The sequence below is a fragment of the Protopterus annectens genome, chromosome 7.part0 (genome assembly GCF_019279795.1).
Source record: "Protopterus annectens isolate FY-2018-M chromosome 7.part0, PAN1.0, whole genome shotgun sequence".
Taxonomy (NCBI): domain Eukaryota; kingdom Metazoa; phylum Chordata; order Ceratodontiformes; family Protopteridae; genus Protopterus; species Protopterus annectens.
The window spans coordinates 795,666,862-795,691,770 of record NC_056739.1 but is presented as its reverse complement, the minus strand read 5'-3'; the positions used below and the strand labels follow the sequence as shown (position 1 = coordinate 795,691,770).

The 24,909-nt window shown below is 41.0% G+C and overlaps 1 protein-coding gene across 1 annotated transcript in view; it reads right to left on the bottom strand.

The window, feature by feature from the left end:
* Positions 1-24,909, bottom strand: part of DNAH2 (dynein axonemal heavy chain 2) — a 6,636,854-nt gene that overhangs the window by 1,437,627 nt on the left and 5,174,318 nt on the right. Inside the window, exon 65 of the mRNA XM_044077324.1 lies at positions 3,937-4,053. Coding sequence (XP_043933259.1) covers positions 3,937-4,053 — 117 coding nt within the window. The remainder of the gene's footprint in view (positions 1-3,936; positions 4,054-24,909) is intronic.

Below are 24,909 nucleotides of genomic sequence, written 5' to 3'. Positions count from 1 at the left end.
AAGAGAAAAAAGAATAGAAAAAGATAAAGAAAAAAATTCATGCTGATACACAAAAAGAAAGCATACTGGCAGTGATTTGCTATGAAAAACAGCCATCAGGGGAATTTAACTCAATGAACAGTAGGGTAATGGATGGAATGTCATAGGGTATTAGTGCATCTTTCTGACACATATTCCGGGATGTGCAGCAAACTTCAAAGTTTTGCACCACTTGTTCTGTGTCTATGGACATGTTATGCCGATACATATCACAACCTCTCTTTCATTTCACTTGCTCATGCCTACATATGACTCTATAGTGGCAGGTTTTAATAAGGTAGATTCTAGTGGCCATTCAGGGCCAACAGCTCCAAGGATATTCATGGCCAGCCGCTGAGTATCTAAAATAAAATTAAAAAATTATGTTTATCACTGCTAACTCATTTTAGTTTAGCTTAATCATTTTAGTTAAGCTTATGTGCTGAATATAATAGACACTATCAAAAAGTATTCATATTTAGTTTTAATTAAAAAAAATGTGAAATGACACAAGAGAGTATTGACTTCTGCATTATCATGGCACCTACCATTTGTACGTGTGCAATGTCGGCCAGCAATGCTAGAGTACTTTATTTTAATTAAGGAAAGGTTTCTTTACTTTAAACAAACATGCAAACAAACAGCCTGGAGTGACAATGCCTAAAGCAGCCACAGTTTTTTGCATCTCACCTTCTTGCCATGATTCATAGTGAAAGAAATTAGCAGAATGCCCAAGAATATTAAATAGTTAAGGTATAGTGGATGATCGTGGAATTATATTTTGATAAAATATGCAGATGGCTTGTACAGGATAAGGTAAGTTTTTTTTTTTTTTTAATTCTGAAAGGCAACCATGTATAAGAATTCAGTGGACTGTAGGGTGGAGAGATGGGCTTGCTATAGCTTGCCTGCACCTGTCTATGTAAAACAGGATCCAAATATATTATAGCTCAGTCAGTCCTGAGTTTTATTTTATCATTTTTTTACTACAGTCAGAAATCTTGGATGTGTACACACACAAAAAAAGTAGCTATAATTGCTGGCCTAGGTGTGGGGGTTATGTGTAGATGAAACATGACTGACTGTTGTCATTTACTCAGTTATGCTTAGGCTGGCTTTGCAAAACTAATGTGATTTGAGTCCAGCAAGTTGGAAAGGAATATTTTACTATGAAGGTGAATGTTTGTGTAAACCAAAGTTGCAACATATTATTGTGGCCATTATTTTTTAATCAAAACCAGATATCTAAGATACACACAGTCAAGTGACTATAACTGTTGGGTGGGAGAATATGGCTCCCAGTGGATGAAAGCAACTTACGTTCTTGTCACATACTCTGTTTAAACAGTCTGGCTTTATAGAACTAGTCCATATTTGTATGAAATAAGTCAGAATATTTATTCTCTCTTTCTTTGGCTAATGTTTGTCTGAAACAAAGTGGAAACAGTCCCTGATATCACAGAATCTCTCTAACTTTTGACTCATATTTTTTGGACGGTTCCTCATAAAATATTGGTTTCCTAGCAAAAGATTGAGGACTAAAGCCGCTAAATACTGAAAGAAGTTTGAGTTTCAGATGTCATTCAGAAATACTTGGGCTACTGTGAAAAAACATGAAATATATTATTGTGTCCATATTTACTTTTACCATAATTAGAAAATGAGGTAAACATAGTCAATAATTGGTCTATAAATGACAGACACAGGGGCTGTTTGTCGATGAGCATGACTAACCCTGCTGTCAAAATCAAGTTAAGCAGACACTATTCTGGCTTTGCAGAACTAATTTGGATTTCTGTAATGCAAGATAGAATACTCTATTATTGCCATTTTATTATCAGAAATGGACATTTGAGGTACACATAAAAGGCTATAGCAAATGGGTATGGACACCAGTTTAATATAATGACAATTTTAGATCTTTTACTGAAATGCTCTAAAATGTGTTATTTTGTTATTATTGAACAGTAAATTTTGCTTCACTTCTTGATGAAAAAAATATTCAAGAATACTCAATTTTAAAACAAACTCAAGCATTTTTCTTTTATAAAACATAAATTATAATTTAAAACTAGAATTGAAACAAAGTTTACTAACCAACAACAATCTCGTAGGTAAGCATACATTTAAAACAATTAGGAAGGTGATTCCAAAACATATCTTTTACAGACAGAAGCCAACAATAAACATTCCCTAACTAATATATTCCTCCACATAACCTTTTAGCAAATTCATAACTTACATACCCACCCTAACAAGCATACCCCCCCAATTAAAATACACATGTTACAAGTTGAAGCAACTGGGTTGGGTTGGGTCACTATGAACCTATGAAAATGTGCATGTATGCATTATCCAAAAAAAAAAAAAAACGTGTATTTGGTGGTGTGGGGAGAAGTTCCATGTGAAAACTGTGCAGGGCCTAAGGTACTAATTTTGTCATTGCTTGTGTACTTTAGAATGAAAAGAATGATAAATTGAACTTAAGCCAAATAAATCATAAGATGAATTGCAGTAGTTATGGAGTGACAATCCATATATACTGATGAATGCACATGTATTAGCACAAGGCAGAATCAGTCAAACATTGGCTAGAATAAATGGACAAGCCTTTATCACCAAATGTAACACTAAGACATTTATTGTCCTGGGGTATAATTTCTTAGTTGGTAACCTCATCTTCAATCTCATAAACAATAGGCATTTCTCTCTGATTAGAAATAAGCTCTTTGTCAGAAATTTGCCTTACAATTTGAGAATCCAGGTGAGTTTTTATTTGGAAAGTCCTCCATTTATCTTAGCTGCCCCAAAGAAAGCAACTGGTAAAGTTGTTCTGAGTACACATCCTAGGGATCCTGGTTAAGCCACATCTGTAAATACTCCCCTGTATATGTATATACCCTTACAGGACTAGTAAATGCTTTGCCATTTATTTGTGACTTTGGAGCTCATTCTGTGATAGATAATATCATTTTGAAAATCCTTAAACATTTGATTTATTATGAGATATATAGGAGTACAACTACCATCAAAACTTCATCTTCGTCATAGTGATTATTTTTTAGTTTTCTTTTTGCTTTGTTTCTCAGTGAACATATTTCTTATTATTCAGACTGATTATACAGTTTATATTTTAGTATAAGGGGAATATGTGTATATGTAGTTTGGTACTGTGTATTTACATCATTTTCCTTGTTCATACACATAATGCCATATGTACATGACTGAAAATGGTCCAAAGTTTTGGATCAATTTATATACATAAAGGAAATTAACAAATAATAACTGGTATCATTCTTTGAATCATTCTTGTAGACCACACTGTTGTCTAAGCAGACAATGCTATAGTTCTGGTCTCTTAAGTAACTTTTAAAAATGCGTTCTCCAGTTTTGAATCTGTGTGTGGTTATGACTTACAGACCACTGCACAGTGCATCCTGCCTGTCACAATTCACTTAGAGATGGAAATATTTCTTTCTTTCTCAGCACTGAAAATGCAATCTGAAAATTCTGCTTTCTTAAAGCTCTTTTGAAGCAACAGGTAAGTATGATAAAAAACAAACCTTTGTTTTGACAGTTCCCATGTTGCACACCATTTAGCGAGTTCCCATCTTTCACATTACAGTGCTGGTTCTGTGTCCAGTTTAACTGCTTGCACTAGTTCTGCAGCATGGTATTTCACTTTCCCTTGTGATGTCACAGTGGAAAATATACAAAATCAAAGTGACTTTTAAAAAAGTCCATTATCTACTTAAATAAAGCAAAAACAAACACAGTACAGTTGTTATAATCCCAGAAGTCAGATGACTGTCAAATCTCGAACCATATGACAGAGCAATATTCCTTCTTGTGATTTAATGAGAGAGTAGCCCACATATAATAACATAATTTAATCATATCAGAGCTTTGGCTACAAACCTCACGTAATTTTGCCTGAGCTTCAGCAAGTGCTGTCTGTTTCTCTGTTAGTTGTGCCATGGCAGCATTCAAGCGTGCTCTTTTAGGTTCTACCACACGGAAAATCCTGCCATATACCTGCAAAGGAAAATATATACAAAAAGAAAACATAAGAAACTACTGAGAAGCATAAGAAAATCTGCTGCATAGTGCACTGTTTTATACAGGGTGTCACATGTTGCCTTACAATCAGAATCAACAGCATTCAGAAGTGATTTGATCTGCTTGCACAATGGCTTCAAAGAATGCTTTATCAGGTACCTCAAACTCCAAGACGCAAGTGGCAATACAAACGGTTCAACACAAATGAATTAGCACTACCAGAATTTCATATGTATGACACATTTACTACTTTAAGTAAAACGTGAAAAATCACCTTTCTTTAAAATCTGCAATTTACTGTAAAAAGAACTCTAATTGTTACATAAAGCTAATCCTGACTGCAGTGATACTTTGTGTAAATGCATCCTTCAGACCAAGAAAACGTTGAAACTCACTGGCTTGAATTTGGCAGGTCTGGAAGAGTTTGTTATTAGTTACAGAACTAGTATAATGCTAAATCATTCGCATAATGTTCAAACATTTTATGGTTAGGTCACAGCACTGCATTTTTTCAACTATCACTTTTAGCCAAGACTGTGAATCATATTTTACATGCAGACCTTTCAGAAAACAGTCCAACAACCAAATATAAAAACAGTTATGCAGCACCTACCAGATCCTCCAAATTATAAGGGCAGTTCATTACAGAATTATCCTCCGGCTGCAAGTTGCAGGTCTTAGTAAAAAAACATCTCAGTTATGCATCACTCTACATCTCCAGATGAGCAATCTGTCCTAAGTAAAGGAAGGAAGGGAGCCTCACCACCTCAAGACATTCTAATAGACACACAGACACACACTAAAAGACCCATATAGGAATGAACTCAGGTGGGTGAGTCAGTGCCTGATGATCTACCACCCCAGTACCTTCTCATTTCCAATCAGCCAACAAAATATCTTTAATATCAAAAAGTCCACAGGTTTGTACACCACCAACCAAACATCTATCATTTGCATGGATCAGGAGATATGATGATGCTACATCACTTTCTTGTTGACTTTGGACACTGGATCATCAACTGATTAATTGTAGAATCACCACTAAGTTGTTAACTCAAATGGAAGGTAGCAAAATCTAAGGTACTGACTAAAGGAAGCCAATGACGATGTGTCCACCCTATTTTGCCCTGCTCCTGGACTTAATACCCAGCCTGCAATACTTAACATATACATCAGCAGAAAGTAACAGCAAAGATTCACCAGGACTGATTTTCTACTACAGCAAACAAAAGCTGCAACTGTGCAACATGTCAGGTCCTTAACACAATTTGGAAAGGCTTCCCCACTAAGGAACACCATTTATAAATAAAAGAGACTCTGTTATGAAGACACAGTTTGTTTTGTGATAGGACCACTCTATTTATTATTAACAAACAAAGCAAATGGTTTTATTTTTTTAATCAATTTCTACAGGCAATCCTGAATAGCAGAAATTTAAGTAATGCCTTGTTTACAGAGGTTTTCTAAAACAGGAAACCACTTGCTTCCTGAGAGCTTTTCTCTAAATCCTCTACTGAAAACACACTTCATAAGATTTACTATATTTGATAAATGATGTAAAATACAAAAATGTAAATTACAAAAGTTATTTAGTAAACACTGGGCTACACATTATGTACTGCAGGGGTTCGCAAAGTGTGCGCTGCGGTGCCCTGGGGAGCCATGAACTAATAAGCTTAGCTGCAAAATAAACTGCAAACAGTTTGCGGTTTATTTTGCAGCTAAGTTTATTAGTTCACAGCGAACTAAGTCTAGACCTACTCTGTAGCTTTTTAGCAGAACCGGCATCAAGTATAGCAGCAGTCCCCAACCACCAAACAGCGGACCAGTACCGGGCCGTAGAGCGTCAGGTAAGTGAATGACTGTATGAGTGTGTCTGTCTGCGTGTGTGAGTGAATGCGTGCATGAAAGGAAAAGAGTGTGTGTGTGTGAGAGATCGGGAGAGTGAGAGCAATGTGTGAGTGAATGCAGGAATGAATGAAGAAGTGAGTGTGTGTGTGTGTGTGTGTGTGTGTGTGTGTGTGTGTGTGTGTGTGTGTGTGTGTGTGTGTGTGTGAGAGAGAGAGAGATTGGGACAGTGAGAGAGATGTGTGAGTGAATGCAGGTATGAATGAGGAAGTGGCTGTGTGTGTGTGTGTGTGTGTGTGTGTGTGTGTGTGTGTGTGTGTGTGTGAATGAATGCAGGTATGAATGAGGAAGTGGCTGTGTGCGTGTATGTGTGAGATTGGGAGAGTGAGAGCAATGTGTGAATAAATGCAGGTATGAATTAGGAAGTGACTGTGTGTGTGTATGTGTGAGATTAGAAGAATGAGACGGATGTATGAATGAATGCAGGTATGAATGAGGAAGTGTGTGTGTGTGTGTGTGTGTGTGTGTGTGTGTGTGTGATCGGAATAGTGAGAGGGATGTATGAATGAATGAGTAAGTGGGTGTGTGGCATGTGGGTGTGAGATCGGGAGAGTGAGAGCGATGTATGAATCAATGCGTAAGTGGGTGTGTGGCATGTGGGTGTGATAGACAGTGAGAGCGATGTGTGAATGAATGCAGGTATGAATGTGGAAGTGACTATGTGTGTGTTCGGGAGAGAGTGAGAGTGATGTCTGAGTGAATGCAGGTATGAATGAGGAAGTGACTGTGTGTGTGTTTGATCGGGAGAGAGAGAGTGATGTGTGAGTGAATGCAGGTATGAATGACAGAGTGACTATAACTGTGTGAGAGATCGGAAAAGAGTGAGAGTGATGTGAGTGAATGCGTGCATGAATGCAAGTGTGTGTGTGTGTGTGTGTGTGTGTGTGTGTGTGTGTGTGTGTGTGTGTGTGTGTGTGTGTGTGTCATGGGGGGAGAGGGTGAAGAGTGAGATTGGCAGGAGCAGCAATGAGGTCTGTGCAAGTCTGGACCATACTACTGGACACCTACCCCTCACCCTCTTAGATCAAGAAATCTGGACAAAGCCAAAAATATTGGGGGTACAAAGGCACAAAATAGGCACACTTTTAAGTACTGCTCTCACAAACTTGGAAAGTTGATAGAAATGCAGGTTTTGCATTAGCATGAATTTTCTGAAGGGTATGAAGTATGAAACTCAACTGTCTGTCATTATTTTCTGACTTCAGCCTCAATGATCTGCCAGTGATTTGCCAGAAAACAACAATTTTATGAGAAAAAGACCAAAAATCTGACGCAAAAATCTGGACATTCTGCAAAAATCTATATAGTTGAGAGGGATGCTGGACAGAGCCAAATAATAGGGACAGATTTTAAATATTGCTCTTATGAACTTAAAGTTAATAAGATTGCCATTAGGTTTGCTTACCTCACAACCATAGTAGATCAGTATTATGCTGTTAAGCAGAATGTACACTTTTTTTTAGCAATTGTCTTTTTATTGTACTTTTGAGCTTTTCTCCCCAGGTCTCCTAGTCCAGTCGGGCAGCCTCGTTAAACAAATGCCAGATGAATGAATGAAATATGCAATTTATGCGTGCCGCGGAGGGGGTCACCTTGGGAAAACAAGGATTCAGCAAGGGAGCCAAGAATTGTAAAATTCTGGGAACCACTAATGTACTAGTTCTAGCATCAATGGTCTGTTGATTTGACATTGCAGATTTATGAAAATAGTATTTTACGTGCCAAAATTACTAGTGCTATAGTCAAACAAGAGGTTATATATCTGTAAGTATGCAGGACAGACTGAAGGCACAATGGAAAAAATTGTTAATCTGTATGAGAGTTTTCCAGTGACAAGAGGGGGTAGTGTAACACTGCTTTGTTATACTGTAGAGTCTATGCAAATTATGCATATTTTTATACTATTTCAGAATTAAATTAGTCTATAAAACCATGCATATTAGATGACAAGTATCAGTTACAATGTGTTCCTTAATATTTTGTATAAGATGGCACAATCTCTTCACCTGTGGGTCACACAGCTTTATCAAATTAATTGAATAATGAAAATATGGCTACTAGTCGTAACTGCTTTACCAAAAAAAAAGAAGCATTTATGTCACAGAATGTCTTCAAATTGCCCATCATTTTTAATGTCATATTTTACTAACACCCACTTGACTGCATACGCCACACCCAACATGAGAATATCACTCTGTATTTTTGTTTATTAACATAAACATGGAAAATATCTTGCTTTTTTTCTTACCTATTTACAAACACTACTTAACAAGTCCAACTATTCACATCCTACACTGACCAGTTTACCATGAATACTAAGAAAAAAATCATGTCAGCTTTTAGAAGTCCCCTTGCTGCCTTAACTTCAGATGAGTACACTGATTTCAGGAGTACAGTGAAAACTCATGTGAAGATGAGTACACTCTTACTGGATATAGAAGAAAGTACAGTTGTGTAAAATCTTTACTGAAGAGATCCCCTGACAAGGGCAGCCCTACATCTGGCCAGTACATCAAAGCCTTACATTTTTTTAAAGATGTTGTACATACCCCTCCCACTAATGGCATAGGGCATAAAGGTGATGTACGGATGCACATACCTCAGAAATGAAAAGCCCCAGGAGAAACAACAGTTCAAGGAGAAAGGAGGAACATGTGCACCTAGAAAGAAAAAAGAAAAAGGAGTAGAGATAAAGGGGGGATGAAGGAGGGAGCAAATACTGCAGCAGTGAGGGAAGAACATCTATTGTTATGGTAAGATTTTATATAACTGCACTATGTACTTCCCTATCACTGTTGCAGTATTCCTTACTAAAGGTAGAGTACTAAAGCTCAAGAGGAAACTTTGGAGGAGGAAAGCTCAACAGGAACCTCAAGAAACCCACGCAGGACAGCCCTGGTAAATCCAGCTCTAGTCATGGAAATCACATCCAGCTTGTTATCTTTAGTGAAGATATGTATAGAAGTTCAAGTAGCAGATGCAAGAACGGAACTGGTATCCAGTCCTTTGAAAAAAACACCTGAGGAAGCCACAACCCTGTACTTACCCTAACATTCCATCTGTGTCGTCTCTTTTCATTCTTCCTCAACTGCTGGGTTCGGATCCGACTCCGCCATTACTATAGCTCATGGCCACCAAAAAGCTCTCAAGCTCTTCCCTTACCCATAATGCACCAAACCCTAGCATATCTCTGGTCTTGTTTGCTGTTTTACATAAAGTAGAAAAAGCTACTATAAAAATCCTGACAGAATAAGCTACATCTGGAGCTCAACATGAAGGAGAATGATGTCCTTATATCTCTCGTTCTTCCACAAATCCACTGTAGAAGGGGTTTGGGGGTTGGAGGATGGGGAGTTGAGGAAGAATGAAAATGGACAACACAGACGGAACATTATGGTAAGTACATAACTTCTTTATCTGATGATGTCAATTTTTATTCTATCCTCAACTGTTGGGACAGAGTCCCTAGCTACCTAAATTCCCACATGACTCTTAAGGAAGGATATTCCTGAGCACAGCTGAGCCAAGGGCTCTTCCCCTCAAAACAGATATAGTTTGTAATGAGTAATGAAGATTGGTCCAAGTTGCAGCGGCACATACGTCATCCATGGAAGCCCTTGACAGAAACACTGAAGAAGTTGCCATGGACCTAGCTGAATGAGCTCTTAGAGGTTTTGGTACGGATAAATCTAATTTGTTGTAGATAAATTATATGCACTCCATGAGTTCCTATTACCAGATCGAAAGACCGTAATCACAAACACAAAAAGAGTGCCACGGATTGCGGGAAAGATGGAGACACCGAACGTCCAAATTAGCGAAAATTTAAATGTCGAAGTGTAATGGGTGGTCCGTCTGCGGTATAGCTCCGTAAGGTAAGTGTGCGAAAGATAGGACTTTAGGGTTAGGATGTGGGTTAAGGTAAGTGAATAGATAGGAAATGTATGTAAGATTTAGTGTAGTGTCAGAAGTAGGGATTTATTTAACTGTATGTATGTGTATTATTTTTTTTTTTGGCTATATGTCTGTAGGGGAAGTGTGCGGTAGTTACAGACCTTAGGGTTACGGAGGGGTTAAGGATAGTGCATAGATAGTTGTGTATGTGGGGTGTAGTGTAGTGTTGGAAATAGGTTTTGTTAAATGCATGCATGTGTATTTATTTTTTTGGGTGTATGTCTGTAGGGGACATGTGCGGTAGTTACGGACCTTAGGGTTATGGAGGGGTTAAGGATAATGCATATTTAGTTGTGTATGTAGGGTTAGAAGTAGGGTTTTGGTGCTTTAATTTTGGTTAGAAGTAGGGTTTAGTTAGTGTATGCATGTGGTTTATTTATTTTGTTTGGGTAGGTAGTATGCAGCGAGTGGTGGGGTTGGCCGACTATGACAGTTCTTTATTTTATTTTTCACTGTTTAGTGCGTTCGGGATTTTCGTGGTTCACATTATAGGTGTCGACATTTAGGTATTCGCGTAAAGGATTTTTCAATTTGGTAATACAGACCCGCACTCCATCTACTGATTTTCACAATTTAGAATCTGCAAAGGACACAAATAACTGATCTGTCTTTCTAATATCTTTCGTTCTATATAGGTAAAAATGTAATTGTCCGTGAACATCCAATAAATGTAACGTATTCACCTTTGTTTGCAAATTCAGGAAAGATTGACAAATTAATGGACTGGTTAATACTGGATTCTGGCACCAGCTTAGGAAGGAAACATGCATCAGTATGTAATGTTACTCTATCTTTATGAAAAACCAAGTAGGGAGGTTTAGAGGACAATGCTTGAGGTTCTGAATTTCCCCTAGCAGAGGTAATGGCCACTAGAAAGATAGTTTTCTTCTTCATGAATTTAAGATCACATCTAGCTGCTAGTTCAAAGGCAGAATGAATTAGCCTGTAGTACCAAATTTAAATGCCATGGTGGAGTAGGATCTTTATATGGAGGTCTCAGCAGGAGAGTGGCTCTCAAAAAGGCTTTACAAAGCTTAGATGAAGCCAAGGAAGAATTCTCAAATCCAGTAAGAAAACTAGAGATTGCTGCTAACTGAACTCTAATTGTTAAGGAGCTTGCTCACTCATTAAAAACTGTTGCCAAAAATTCAAGAACACCTAGTACAGGAGTTGAGAAGGGGTCAGTGCGTTTCTGCTGTGCCCAAAAATGAACCTTTTCTATTTACTTCTGTAAAGTTTTCTTGTAGAAGACTTATGGGAAGATAAAAGTATGTGATGGACAGGGAAAGAGAGCATTGGTTACCTGGCTATTAAAAGAACTGGGAAAAAACATGCAGTTCACTTGAGGTTTGAGATATCTAGATGAATCATGCCTGTTGGGTGAGACATAATGTCTGGAATCAGATCCAGAATCTAAGGTGGGTAAAGTAGAGGAGGCCAATAGAATGGGAAAACAAATCTGTTGAGGCCAGTAAGGTGTAATGAGGATGACTATGCTCTTCAATTGGGCAGCTTTCTGTAGGAATTTGGGGCTGAGGAGAGTTGGGCGGTAAACATAGAGAAGACCGTGGAGGCCAGTCATGGAGTAGAGTGTCCCTTGGTGATTTTCCAAGTGGAGGGATTAGGGCAAAGAAGCTGCTGCACTTGTTGTTTAGGAGAGATGCAAAAAAGATTGCAGCAAGGCTGGCCCCATAGATGGAAAATCATGTCACTTTCCTGTTGAGAGATTACTCATAAGGTAGTAAAATGGACCTGCTCGGTTTGTCTGTCATCATGGTGGACTTCCCCAGAATGTGCATTGCTGTCATAAAGTGGTTGGAAGAATCGTCCATTGCCACGCTATGAGAGCTTCTCAACATAATGGGTAAGACCTGGTTCCCCCTTGTTTGTTGATGTACCAAACTACTGACATGTCTGGATCACAAAAGTCCCAAAAAGGAGGGAGTCTTGAAACGCCTGCAACGCTAAGAGCACTGCTCTCATTTCCAGAACATTGATATGAGTGTTGGCCTCTTTGGGGGACCAAGTGCCTTGGACTGTTTTCCCCAGGAAGTGCGCCCCCATTCTGGGAAGTGTCCACTGTCATTATAGCCTTGGGCTGAGGGAGCATGAAAAGATGGCCTTCTAGAACCTGATCTAATCAAATCCACCACCAAAGGTATCTCTTGCATACCTTAATTATTCTTCTGTGCTGATAAAGAATCAACCACTGTGTTGCTAGCATCTAATGAAGAATCCTCCTATGAAATCTTGCTAGAGGAACTAAAATTATGGCCACAAACATTGACCCCAAGGCTTGCAGAATCAACCAGGCTGAAATTTTGGTACTTCAAACTATTTTTCTGACCTGGAATCTGATGGTCTGCACTGTTGAGACAGGAAGAGAAGCTGTCACTTATACCGTGTTGAACTGCTCCTATGAATTCCAATGTTTGAGATGGCTATAATTTAGACTTGTTGTAATGTATGTTATCCCCAGATGGGAAAAAGTCTGGAGTACCTGATCTGTAGCTCTTATTAGTAGATGCTTGATGTGGATGGCCGCGGTAATGAGCCAACTGTCTAAGTATGGAAACACTTGGAATCCCTGCAGTCTCAAGTGAGCTGCTACTACTGCCGTGAATTTGTTGAATACCCTGGGGGCTGTGGTGAGGCCAAAGAGCAGTACTCTGAACTGATAGTGACTGGCTCCAAGCTAGAAGTGTAAATACCTTCTGGAGTGTCTGTTCATTTTTATGTGAGAGTATGCATCCTGAAGGTTCTACTGAGCACATCCAGTCATCCATGTCCAAAAAGGGCAAAATAAACTGAACTATGACCATCTGAAATTTTGTGTGTTGAACTGACTTGCTCAAGTCGCTGAGATCCAAAATTAGTCTCCAATCTCAAATTTTCTTTGGCACTAAAAACAATCTTGACTAAGTTCCGGACTCTATCTGTCTGGTGGGATCTCTTGGCTAACTCTTTTTTGTAGCAGCTTTAGTATTTTTAGTGCTGCAATGTTCCTCTGACAAGGAGGAACATCAGGTAATTTGCATACAGATGGAGGTGGAAGGGAAAAGGGAATTATATAATCTCTGGAAATAATCCTCTGCAACCAAGTACCTTTTGTTATGTCTATCCAGGCTCTCTAGTGCACAGATAATCGACCCCTGATTGCCTCCAGAGGGGGAACAACCAGGTCTCCTTTCAGGAGCGCTGATGGGGTCTATTGGAGAATGAACCTCTGCACCCCTGGTTTTGTGGGCCTCCTCTGCCACATGGACATCATTGTCCATTTAAGTTCCCCTCCTGCTCCTGGGAGATCTATCTCCATGTGGATCTTGGAAAAGACCCTGGGACTTCCTGAACCACATTTTCTGACCACCTCGCTGATTCCTAGAAAATGATCTCTGAGGGTTTGAGAAATGTGTGCCCACTGCAGAGAGGGTCTTTCCATTCTTTTCAGACTTGGAGAGTGTGTCCTTCACTTCTGGGACAAACAACAAACTGCCATCAAATGGTTAACTGAAACACAATGACTTGAAAGGTTCCACAAAATCACACAAACACATCCAGGCATGTCTCCTGATGTAAATGCCTGAACCCACCACCCTTGAAGCACCTACAGCTGTATGCAAGATAAGCCTTACGTACAAATTTGCAATAGACTGAAGGGTAGCCAACTGAGAGGCCACAGAAGATTGAACCTCGGCAGTAGTGGTCCCTGAAAGGGATTTTGAAAGTTCCTTGATCCAGTCTCAAAGTGTGCCAAGTAGTACAGAGACCCAAGTGCAAAGGTTGATGAAGCATACACATCCTTCCTAAACTGTGCAATGCCCCAGACTCCCTGTTAGGGGGATGTCGAGGAATGTTGCACAGCAAGTTCCTTCTTGGTGGCTGCCACCATGGCCATAGCATCTACAGGCACCCCTTTACTCCAGAACTCTCTACCTATAGGTGGAGCCAGAATCTGATCTGGTCTCTTGAGGATTGGCTCAACTGAGTCAGGCTCCTTCCATGCCCACCTATAGATCAAATCAATGAGCTCATCAATGGGTGGAGTAACCCAGGAGGTAGACAGGTCAGCTTCAAAAGCTTCCATTCCTCTGGTGGAGAGCTAGTGGAGGACCAACCACCTCTCTACTTAAGGATCTCAAGGATATCTCCGCATGAGATGTCTTCAGGTGGTGATCTTAGGGAACCTTATCATTCATCAAAATCAGTATCCTAAGTGACTCACACCCGAGGGGAGTCTAAGTGCCTCCTTTTGCACTTCTTCTTCCTAAAAGCTTCCTCAGTAGGATGCTCTGGTGAAGTATTGAGAAGAGATCATAAAACCTTGCTTGGAGGTCTGGAGTCTTTCGCCTGGCTGTCCCTGGGGCATAGAATGAGTGGCCCAAGGTGCAGACCCATCTGGAATCCAGAAGGAATATCTGAGGGGGTGGGATCCATCCATTCTGCCGGAGTGGAGAAAATCCTCTTCACCACATCAAAAAAACTCCAGCTTTACTCTGTAGCATATTGCCTTCTCCAAGGTGATCTCTGCCTAACATATAAAGCTATGTCAAACCCAGAGTTGTTGGACATGCTACACCTAAAGAAATCCCAATCTCTCCAAGCTACACGCTCTAGGGACCTAAACCTTGCCACCACAATAAACAGGACATGCTGGAGGGATAGATTCCTGTTCCAGAGACTTCCCATACTCTGGAACAGGCTACCCATCTATGTCAAGCAAAGTTCTTCATTAGCACTTGATGAGTGGATGGGAAATAGGAAATACACGCTGGGCATCACTTCTGTGTCTCTGCTTGACAGTGGCACAGGAAAATAACTTTTTTGGGTGGCGTAAGCCAGGGAACCTTGTTGGGAAGGCTTACGTAGGCCCTTGGGACGGATAGCCTAGTACCTACCTATGAACCTACAACAGAATGCTCCACAGAGAACGAAAACAGAGCCGAGAAGCCAGGCTTCTGGCTCAATGGCTCCCTCTGCCCCATAAGCAATCTGCCCCAGGCAGAAGTCAGAGCCAAGCTGTCCAGTGTTACTGCTCCAAGGGCCAAGGGGTAGAGACGGCTCTGAAAACTTCATTGTTGACACCAACAACTCGGATCTGACAGGGCCACTTTGGCTCCAAGATTCATCTGGCTCTAAGGACATCAGAGTTGGTGATCTCAGAGATAGCTTCATATCCAAACACTACCTACATACTATATGCATAGGGGATGTGCATCTGATAAAGACAGCCTGTGCCCACACTTTTCACATTTTTTGAACCCTGAAGGGCCTTCTTCTGACATTCTGACTAAAAGGAAAAAATGATATGTAGAACAGAATAATAAAAAGTTTTTCTAAGTATGAGAGAGAAAGAAATACTAACAATGGTACTAAGAATACACAAAAATGTGTAGATTATATAAAAAGGAAGTAAATACCTAAATATTTAGTACTCCATTTTCCTCCCACATTACAAAGCTATGCATCTGGAGCATTTCTCCCCGGGCCTCCTCTGAAAATTGGCTTCGTTCCAAGTCGGACTTTCCCAGTAAACAAATGTTAAATAAATAAATAAAATAAATATAAGAAGTTAATTTACAGAAATGTGTCTCTTTTGAAATAACTCGAGCTGATAAACAACCATGTCTTATTTGCGAAGCGGAAAATGAGATCTCAGGTATGTTAGGGGCTAGTGCATTATGGGTAAGGGTGGGGCTCAAGAGCTTTTTGGTGACCATGAGCTATAGCAACCCAACAGTTGAGGACAGAATGAAAATTGACATCAGAATGAGCCTTTACAGAAGCAGAAAGGTTGTTCCCATGAAAAGAGCAACAGAAAGAAATGGCCTTAGAAACTCATGAAGAAATGGTTTGCCTAGAAACAGCCAAACTTAGAGATCTAGGATGAAAAGATACAAAAAGTTGCTTAGACTTATGAATGGCCTTAGTCTTGTCCAAATAATATCTGAGATATCTATGCAAATTTAAGGTGTGAAGAACCTCCTCACTAGCAGACTGCAGAGAAGGGAAAAAATTGGGCAAATTAATAGACTGATTGAGGCAATTCATTAACCACCTTGGGCATAAAAGAAGGATTAGTACAAAGAGAGACACCCTATCCATATGAAAAACTAAAAAAGAAGGAACAGCCATAAAGACCTGAAGCTCAGGCATCCTTTGAGCTGAAGTAAGGGCAAAAAGAAGAACAGTCTTTCATTATCAATGCTGCAAGGAAGCTGAAGCTGCGAGCTGAAATGTAGCCTCAGTCAATTTTTCAAGAACAAATTTAAGGTTTCAGGAAGAAGTAGTAGGCTTCCTGTGAGGCCTAATTTGAAGGACACCTTTAAGAAATTGATTTAAAACCTAGAGGCCAAAGGATGAGTCAAAGGTAAATAAGCAGAAACAGTTGTAAGGTGAGGTTAACTGACGAATGTGCCCATCCAGCATGGAGCAATTCACACAAATAAGAAAGAACCAGAGGAACCTCCAAAGAAAGTGGATTCTGGTTATGAGCAAGGCACAAGACAGAAAATATCTTCCATTTGGACAAATAAGATTTCTCAGCAGTGGGTTTTCTGGCCTCCTGCAGAACCCGAGAAGCACGTCATTAGAAAAAAGGTGCCTAAAAGGTATCAAAACCCCATCATTCACACTGTCAGATGAAGAGTGGACAAGTGAGGATGGATGAGAGACCATTGTATTATGTGAGTATGTATACCCTGTGAGGTAATTTGTGGTGATTTCCCTTGGCTAGATGTGGAAGAGGGAACCAATGCTCTCTGGACCAAAAGAGAGTCAACAACAAGATCTAGGGGGTGTACTGTTCTATCTTCAGCAGGATTCTCGGTATGACAGGAAAAGGAGGGAAGGCATAGAGAAAAAAAGAAGTTATGTACTAACCATAATGTTCCATCTGGGTTGTCCATTTTCATTCTTCTTCAGCAGTTGGGTTTGGATCCAATCCTTGGATATGACTCGGCCATTACTAAAGCTTGTGGTAACCAAAAAGCTCTTGAGTTTTCCCTTACCCATAATGCACCAATCCCTAACATACCTCAGATCTTGTTTGCAGATTTTACCAGAAGGTGTATCTATTAACATGCATAAATAAAAGAATACATAAAACTGTATGTGTCCTTTAGAGGAAACTATATCAGGAGCTCAATCAAAAGGACAGTGGTGTCCTTATAACACAGAAGTTTGTAGATGTAAGGGATGAGGGTTGGTGGGAGGGAAGTTGAGAAAAAATGAAAATGGACAACACAGATGGAATGTTATGGTGAATATATAATTTCTTTATCTGACATTGTCAATTTTCATTCTATCCTCAACTGTTGGGACAAAGACCCAGCTATCTAAAATCCCAGGTGGACTTTAAGGAATGATATTCCTGAGCACAGTTGAACCAAACGATGCTGTACCCCTCAAGGCCAGATTTAATTTGTAATGAGTAATAAAGGTATGAGGACTTACCCAAGTTGCTGCTGCACAAACATCGCCCATGGAAAATCTGGACTGGAATACTGAAGAAGTGGCCATGGATCTAATTGAACGGGCTCTTATAGGTTTAGTTAAGGTAAGACCCAATTTGTTATAGATAAAAGAAATAAAATTAAGTTAGCCATCTGTCTAAAGTTACTTTTGCATCTGGGTTAACCCAGATTTATATCTGCAAAGGAAACAAGCAATTGGTCTATCGAATTTCTTTTGTCCTATGCAAATAATAAGGTAATTGTCTGTGAACATCCAATAAATGCAACATGTATTGGCCTTTGTTTGCAAATTTAGGAAAGAATACTGGCAAATTAATGGACTGACTGATACTGGATTCTGACACCACCTTGGGAAGGAAAGAAGTATTGGTTTGTAACGTAACCCTATCCTTATGGAAGATCAAGTAGAGAGGTTTTAAAAACAATGCTTGACTCTCTGAAATTCTTCAAGATGAGGTAACGGCTACTTGAAAGACAGTTTTCCAAGTAAGCAAAAATAAGTTATGTCTTACCATAATGTTCCATCTGCATTGTCAATCTTCATTAATCCTTGTCTGTGGGTTCGATTCCGTATCTAGGAACCAACTCAGCCATTATTCCAGCTCATGCTCTCCAAAAACTTTCAAGCTTAGTTCTACCCATAATACTTCTCACAGGATTATCTCAGATCGAGTTTGCATAAAATAGTGACAGGCAGGAAATAGCAGACCAGAGACCATATATGTATTCGTAAAAGGAAAAGATGATCTTTTGGGAGAGATCCATTCCACCAAGAAACCAAAGGGCTGGGGGAAGGAGGGTGGGGATGTCAAGGATTAGTGAAGCACGACAACACAGACTGAACATTATGGTAAGACAACTTCTTTATCTGATGTTGTTAATCTTCACTTAATCCTTGACGGGGACAGAGTCCCCAGCTACCTAAATCTTGGTAGGTCTCATGGAAGAATATTCCTGAGCACCATCGAGCCAAATGATGTTCGTCCCCTAGAGACCAGATCCAACTTGTAATGAGTAACAAAGTTATGCCTGAATGTCCAGGAAGCTGCTGCAAACGTCTATAGAAGTGCTGGAATGAGAGACTGCAAAAGTGTCTACTGCCCCCGTCAAATGTGCTTTAACAGGTCCTGGTAGCTGCACTTTCCTTTTGTTTAAGCCATTTAGCCAGAGTAACCTTAGAAACTGGTTTGTCCATAGTAGCAGAAGAGAAAGAAACAACTAATCAGATTTTCTGATTTCCTTTGTTCTGTGAAGGTAAAAACACAATTGTCTATGCACATCTAGTAAATGCAGACAACATTCATCCCTGTTTGAGAAGCTGGGGAAGAAAACTTGAAGATGTATAGTCAGGTTGATATTGGTTTTGGACACTGTCTTTGGTAGAAAAGAAGGATTTGTTCGTACGGAGACCCTGTCTGTATGGAAAAATAGGTAAGGAGGTTTGCAAGATAAGGTAAGGCTTGTAGCTCAGATATCCTCCTGGTAGAAATTAATAGCAATCAGAAATAAGGTTTTCCAGGATAACTTCTTCAAATTGCAATTTGCAGATAATTCAAATGGGGAATTGATTACAGACTGAAGTACCAAATTCAAGTCACAAGGTGCAGAAGAGCCTTTAAGTGGGGGTCTGAGAATTAAAGTTTCTTTCAGAAAAGCTTTACAAAGTTTGTGGGACATTAGTGTTGTCTCATTTAGACCATTATGAAAGTTTGAAATTGTAGCTAGATGCACTCATAGTCGAGGAAGATACTCCTGCTTCAAAAAGCAATGCCAAAAACTCCCAAGACCATATTGACTGGTGCAGAATATGGATTGAGGTTATTCTCTGTAGCTCATTTTAAAAATGTCGCCATTTGCTGAAGTACAATCGTCTAGATGAAGGTTTGCGGGAGGCTAGAAAAATTTGTTGAACTGGGGAAGTGAGAGTAGAATGCCTGGCAACCAGTGAAACTGGAGAAGCCATTCAGTGAGCTTGAGATTTTGAAGATTCGGATGAACTTGTCCATCTTGATGGGACAATAGGTTTGGAGCTGGGTCCAGCATCCAAGGCTTCCAAATTAGATGAGGCCAAAGAAGGGGAAACCATATCTGTTGAGGCCAGAATGGGGCAATAAGAATTATCCTGTTCTTCAACCTGTTGGCTTTCTTTAGAAACTGGGATATGAGAGGAAATGGGGGGGGGGGACAGCATCTCTCAGTGACTCCCCTAGAGGGGGAATCAGGGCCAAGTAGTTGCTGCACTTGTTCAGGTGGGAAGCAGAGAGTGCAGCAGGGCTGGCCCCATTGGCTGAATATCCTTTCTGCCACTAAAGGATTGAGAGACCACTCATGAGGCATTAGAAGGATCCTGCTCAATTTGGCCACAATCACGCTGGCAGTCCCTGGAATGTGCATTACAATGAGAAAGAGATTGGATGAAATCACCCATTGCCATACCCCGAGTGCTTCTCGACAAAGCGGGTAAGATCTAGTTCCCCCTTGCTTGTTGATGTACCAGAGTACTGACATGTTGTCTGTCTAAATCGCAACTGTTACCAAAGCAAGGGTTTCTTGGAATGCTTGCAACACTAAGAGCACTGCCCTCATCACTAGAACACTGATGTGCAAATTAGCCTCCAGCTGGGACCAAGTCCCTTGGACTGTCTTTTCCACATAATGCCCTGCCCACCCTATCTGGGACGCATCTGTGGTCACTATGGACAGAGGTTCTGCCTAACAAAATTTCAATAGAGTAAAGCCACCAATTCAGGTCTTTCTTGTATAAATTGTTTATCATTACCAGATAGGACATCGGTTGATTCAGTAAGGACCATTGGGAAGCAAACAGCCATTGAAGAATCTGCATGGGATATCTCACAAGGGGGACTAAAGTAATGGAGGGTGACACTGATCCTAGAGTTTGCAGCAGTAGTCTTGCAGTCACCTTTTCACTGTGAATAATCTAACTGACTTGCGATTCTATTCTTTAAAGTCTTTCTGGAGGAAGAGACCAATGCCGGTGTTTGTGTTTAGTATCGCTCCAATGAATTCCAACTGCTGTTTTGGTTCTAGATGGGATTTTTCATAGTTTATAGGGATTCCTAGTGAGGAATAAGTTAACAGAATATAGTTTCTTGCCTGTAACAGTAGATGCCTGGTGAAAAAGGTAATGAGCCAGTCATATATGTATGGGGAGACACAGAATCCTTGCAGTTTGAAGTGAGCTGCTACCACTGCCACGCATTTGGTGAACACCCTGGGGGCTGTGGTGAGACCAAAGGGCAGGGCTATGAACTGACAGTGACTGGCTCCCAGCCAGAAGCGTAGGAATCTTCTGGATCACTTATCCAGTTTTATGTGACAACACGCATCCTGAAGATCTATTGAGTACTTCCAGTCAGCTTTTCCTAAGAATGGAAGTATAAACTGAACCGTAACCATCCGGAATTTGGTTTGTTGAACTGACTTGCTCAGTACACTGAGATCCAGAATCAGTCTCCAGTCCCCTGTTTTCTTTGCCACTAAAAAGAATCTTGAGTAAACTCTGGATCCTATTTGGTCTGGTAGAACTGCTTTGATGACTCTTTTGTTGAGCAGTTTTTGAATTTCTAAGACTGCTGAATATCCCTGTGACTGGGTAGAATGTCTGGAGTTCTTTTACCTTGTCTAGATCTTTCTGAAAATGGGATATTGTAATCTCTGGTTATAATCTTCTGCATCCAATTGATCATTGTAATCTTTAGCCAGGCAGGTAGGTACAGGGATAATCATCCCCCGACTGCCTCCAGAGGATGGCAATTGGACCTCCATTCAGGAGCACTGATAGGAGTTACCAGGGAAAGAATCACTGCAACCCTGATTTTGCGGGCCACCTCTGTCATGAGTATGGCGTCTTCCACTGTAACTCCCCCCTCTGCCCTGGGGGGAGTCATTGTCATGTGGTCGTGGAAAGGTCCTTGGGACTTTTTGAACCATAGCTTCCCACTTCTCTGGTTCCTAAAGTAAGACTGTTGAGGAGTGGAAAAGTGTACGCCCATGGCAGAAAGGGTCTTTCCATCCTTCTCACATCTAGCAAGGGTCTCTAACTTTGGGGCCAAACAGAGATGTTCCATCAAAAGGAGCATTGAGGAAAGAAGACTTGAATGGCTCTGCAAATTCACATAAGTGCATCAAGGTGCATCTCCACATGGCTACACCAGAACCTGTTGCCCTCGTTGTCCCTTCAGCTGCATACACAATAAGCCACATGGACGAGTGGCATAGTTAATCAAGGGTTACTAGCTGAGAAGCTACTTTGTCCTGAACTCCTGCAGCTATTGCGCCTGTCAGAGTATCTGACTGCTCCTTTATAAGATTCTTTAAAGTCTTGTGAAATGTGCCATGTAGTTCAAGGACCTGAGCGCGAAGGTTGATGAAGCATATAAGCAGTTCCGAATCTATCCATCATCCTAGACTCTTTAATTAGGAGGATGGATAGTGGGACTTTCGTCAACAAATTCCTTTTTGGTGGCTGCTGCTACCACCATGGCATTTACTGGTATTCCCTTTAGCCCAATGCTGTTGATCCTGAGCAGCTGCCAAAATGCAGTCTGGTCTCCTAGGAACTGACTCAATGGAATCAGGTATCTTCCAAGCCCACTGCACAATCAATTTAATCAGCTCATCAGTGTCAGGCATGAAAAGCCTCTAAGTATACCAATTCCTCTGAGGAAGGCTGAAGGAAGTCCAGCCACCCCTCTGTTTCAGGATCTCTAGAATGTCTCCAAATGAGACATCTACCGAGGGTGAATTTGGGGAAGCTTCCCCTTCATCGAAATCACTATCTTCTGTGCAAGACTCTTCAGCAGAGTCTAAGTGCTTCTCTTGCACTTCCTCTTCAGGGGTACCTCCTCGATGGGATGAAACACAGAGGTGTCTGAAGAGTTCATAAACAACATGGTTGGATTCTGAGGCTTCTGTGCCTGCTGTCCCAGGGCAGAGGATGGAGGAAGCTCTGGTGAGGGGTAGGGCAGGGCTGTTGGTCCAATGAAAGTGGTATTGACTGTAAGCCCACAGTGGACAAGGCCCTCTCCAGGGCCTGGAAGGCGGGACCCCATGAAGGAATGGGAGCCTGGAACTGAAATAGACTCCTTTGGAACCATGGTTCCATCCCGCACTGAAGAGGCCACCTCAAAAGCCAAAGCCAGTATCAAGCTAAAGTCTGCTGAAGCCCTGAGGGGCATGGATGGCTCTGACAACACCAGAGTGGAACCACACTCCCCAGAACCTGCAATGAAGTTGTGGCCCCAGGAGGTCTTCGATTCTGACAGAATCAAAGAGCTCAAAGCAGTTACTGATGCCGGAGAAGTAGCTCTGACTAGCACCAAGGTAGTCAAAGCTGGAACTGTCAGCACCGGGAACTCAGATGGCTCAGTTGGAGTCAGAGGAAGAACAATAACTGGTGTAGAGATAGGTAAAATTCCAGAGCAAGATAGGCTAAGGACTGTGGAAATGGTTAATCCCCTCACTGCCAGGAACTGGATCACCAGTCTCAAAATATCAGACTCCGTGAGGCTCTTGGTGGAATGGACCACAGAGACTGATGGGGACTGGGGTTTGTATGTGGCCTATCTTTAAATGGGAATTCCTTCAGTTTCAAAGTTGCTGGAACAGAGGACATAGAAGGTTCTGAAGTTGTTTGGTCCAAAACAGTAGTGGGTGCTGAAACTGTCAGTGCAGAGGTAGGCGCCAATGGCACAGATGGTGGAATCAGTTTCCTAGTCAGATCCGCCAAAACTTTAGGAACCGGGGAAGTCTTATCCATTCTGATTGGTGGTGTCAATGATACTGTCAGCACCGAGCTGTGCCTCTTCTCAGATCATTCATGCTTGGATGAAGAAAAAGGGGAGCTAATAAGAAATTATGTACTCACCATAACGTTCCATGTTTGTTGTCCATAATCTCGTCTTCATTCTTGCTGGTTGGGTTCGGAACCGAGCATCAGTTCCGACCTAGCCTATTACTAAATCTCAAGAGCTTCCACTGGCTTGAGGCTATACCCTATCCCATCATGCTTAGGGAAGATTACCCAGAGATCTTGTTTGCAAATTACTAACACATTTTGAAATCATATACAAAATCCCAAATGGTAATAGTTATTAGCCTATTTTGCATGAGACAAGAAGGGAAGCAGAGAACACATATCACAACCAATAAAAAATTCCTCTCGATCCTCCAGGAGAAAAGGATGGGGGAAGCAGAGTGGGAGGCAAGATTATGGACAACAAACATGGAATGTTATGGTGAGTACATAACTTCTTAATGTTATGTTGTCCCACCCCTCCTTCATTCTTGCTGGTTGGGACAGCATCCCTAGCACCTTCTTTCTTGGGTGGCTCAAGGGAATAAACCCTTCAGAACAGTGGAACCAAAGGAAGCCCTGTTCTGGGAGGCCACGTCTACTTTATAATGAGTGACAAACATATGAAGTTTGGCCCATGTGGCTGCAGCACAGATTGAGTCCACAGGTAATCTGGACTGAAAGGTGGTCGAAGTTGACAAAGCTCTTGTTGAGTGGCCTTTAATCTTTCCTGGCAGTTGTTTATGCTGAGAATCACATGCGTAGGTAACAGTGTCAGTAAGTCATTTTGACAAGGTAACTTTTGATGTTGGTGCACCTCTCCTGTTATCTGAGAAGGAGACGAATAACTGGTCAGATTTTCTAAATTTGTTTATTCTATGCAAGTAGAAGTGTAACTGCCTGTGGACATCCATTTGGTATAGCTTATATTCTGCCTTGTTGCCAGAGTTCAGAAAGAAAACAGGCAGGTCAATGGACTGATTCAAATTGGTCTCAGAACATACTTTGGGAAGGAATGAAGGCTTTGTTCTAAGAGAGACTCTGTCTTTGTGAAAAACTAAATAGGGAGGGGATATGGACAGAGCTCGAAGTCCTGAAACCCTCCTAGCTGAAGTAATGGCTACCAAAAGGACTGTTTTCCAGGTTAGAAATTTTAGTTGGCAAGAGGAAGCAGGTTCGAATGGTGGGAGAATTAGAGTAGTCAGTACAAAATTGAGGTCCCAAGGAGGTGGTGGTTCCCTTATTGGAGGTCTTAGTAAAAATGTACCTCTCAGGAAAGCTTTGCATAATCTGTGAGACATTATGTTTGATCCCATGTCTCCTATGTGGTAGTTAGATATGGCAGCTAATTGTACTCATATGGTAGCTGCTGCCGCACCTTCATTAAAAATTTCTGCTAAGAAATCTAAAATTGTACTTACAGGAGCTGTGAAGTGGTCTATGTGATTCTTGGAAGCCCAACAAGAAAACCTTTTCCATTTGCTAGCATAAAGCTTTCTAGCTGTTGTCTTATGAAACGAAACTAGAGTGTGCCTCACTGCAGGGGGTATCGTCTGGAAGCCTGGCTAAGATTGGAAGTGAAGCAGCCAAGCTGTCAGTTTGAGGGTTTGGACAGAGGGATGGAGCATTCCTGCCTGATGAGTCAGAAGATCTGGTACCGGGTCCAGAATCCATGTCTCT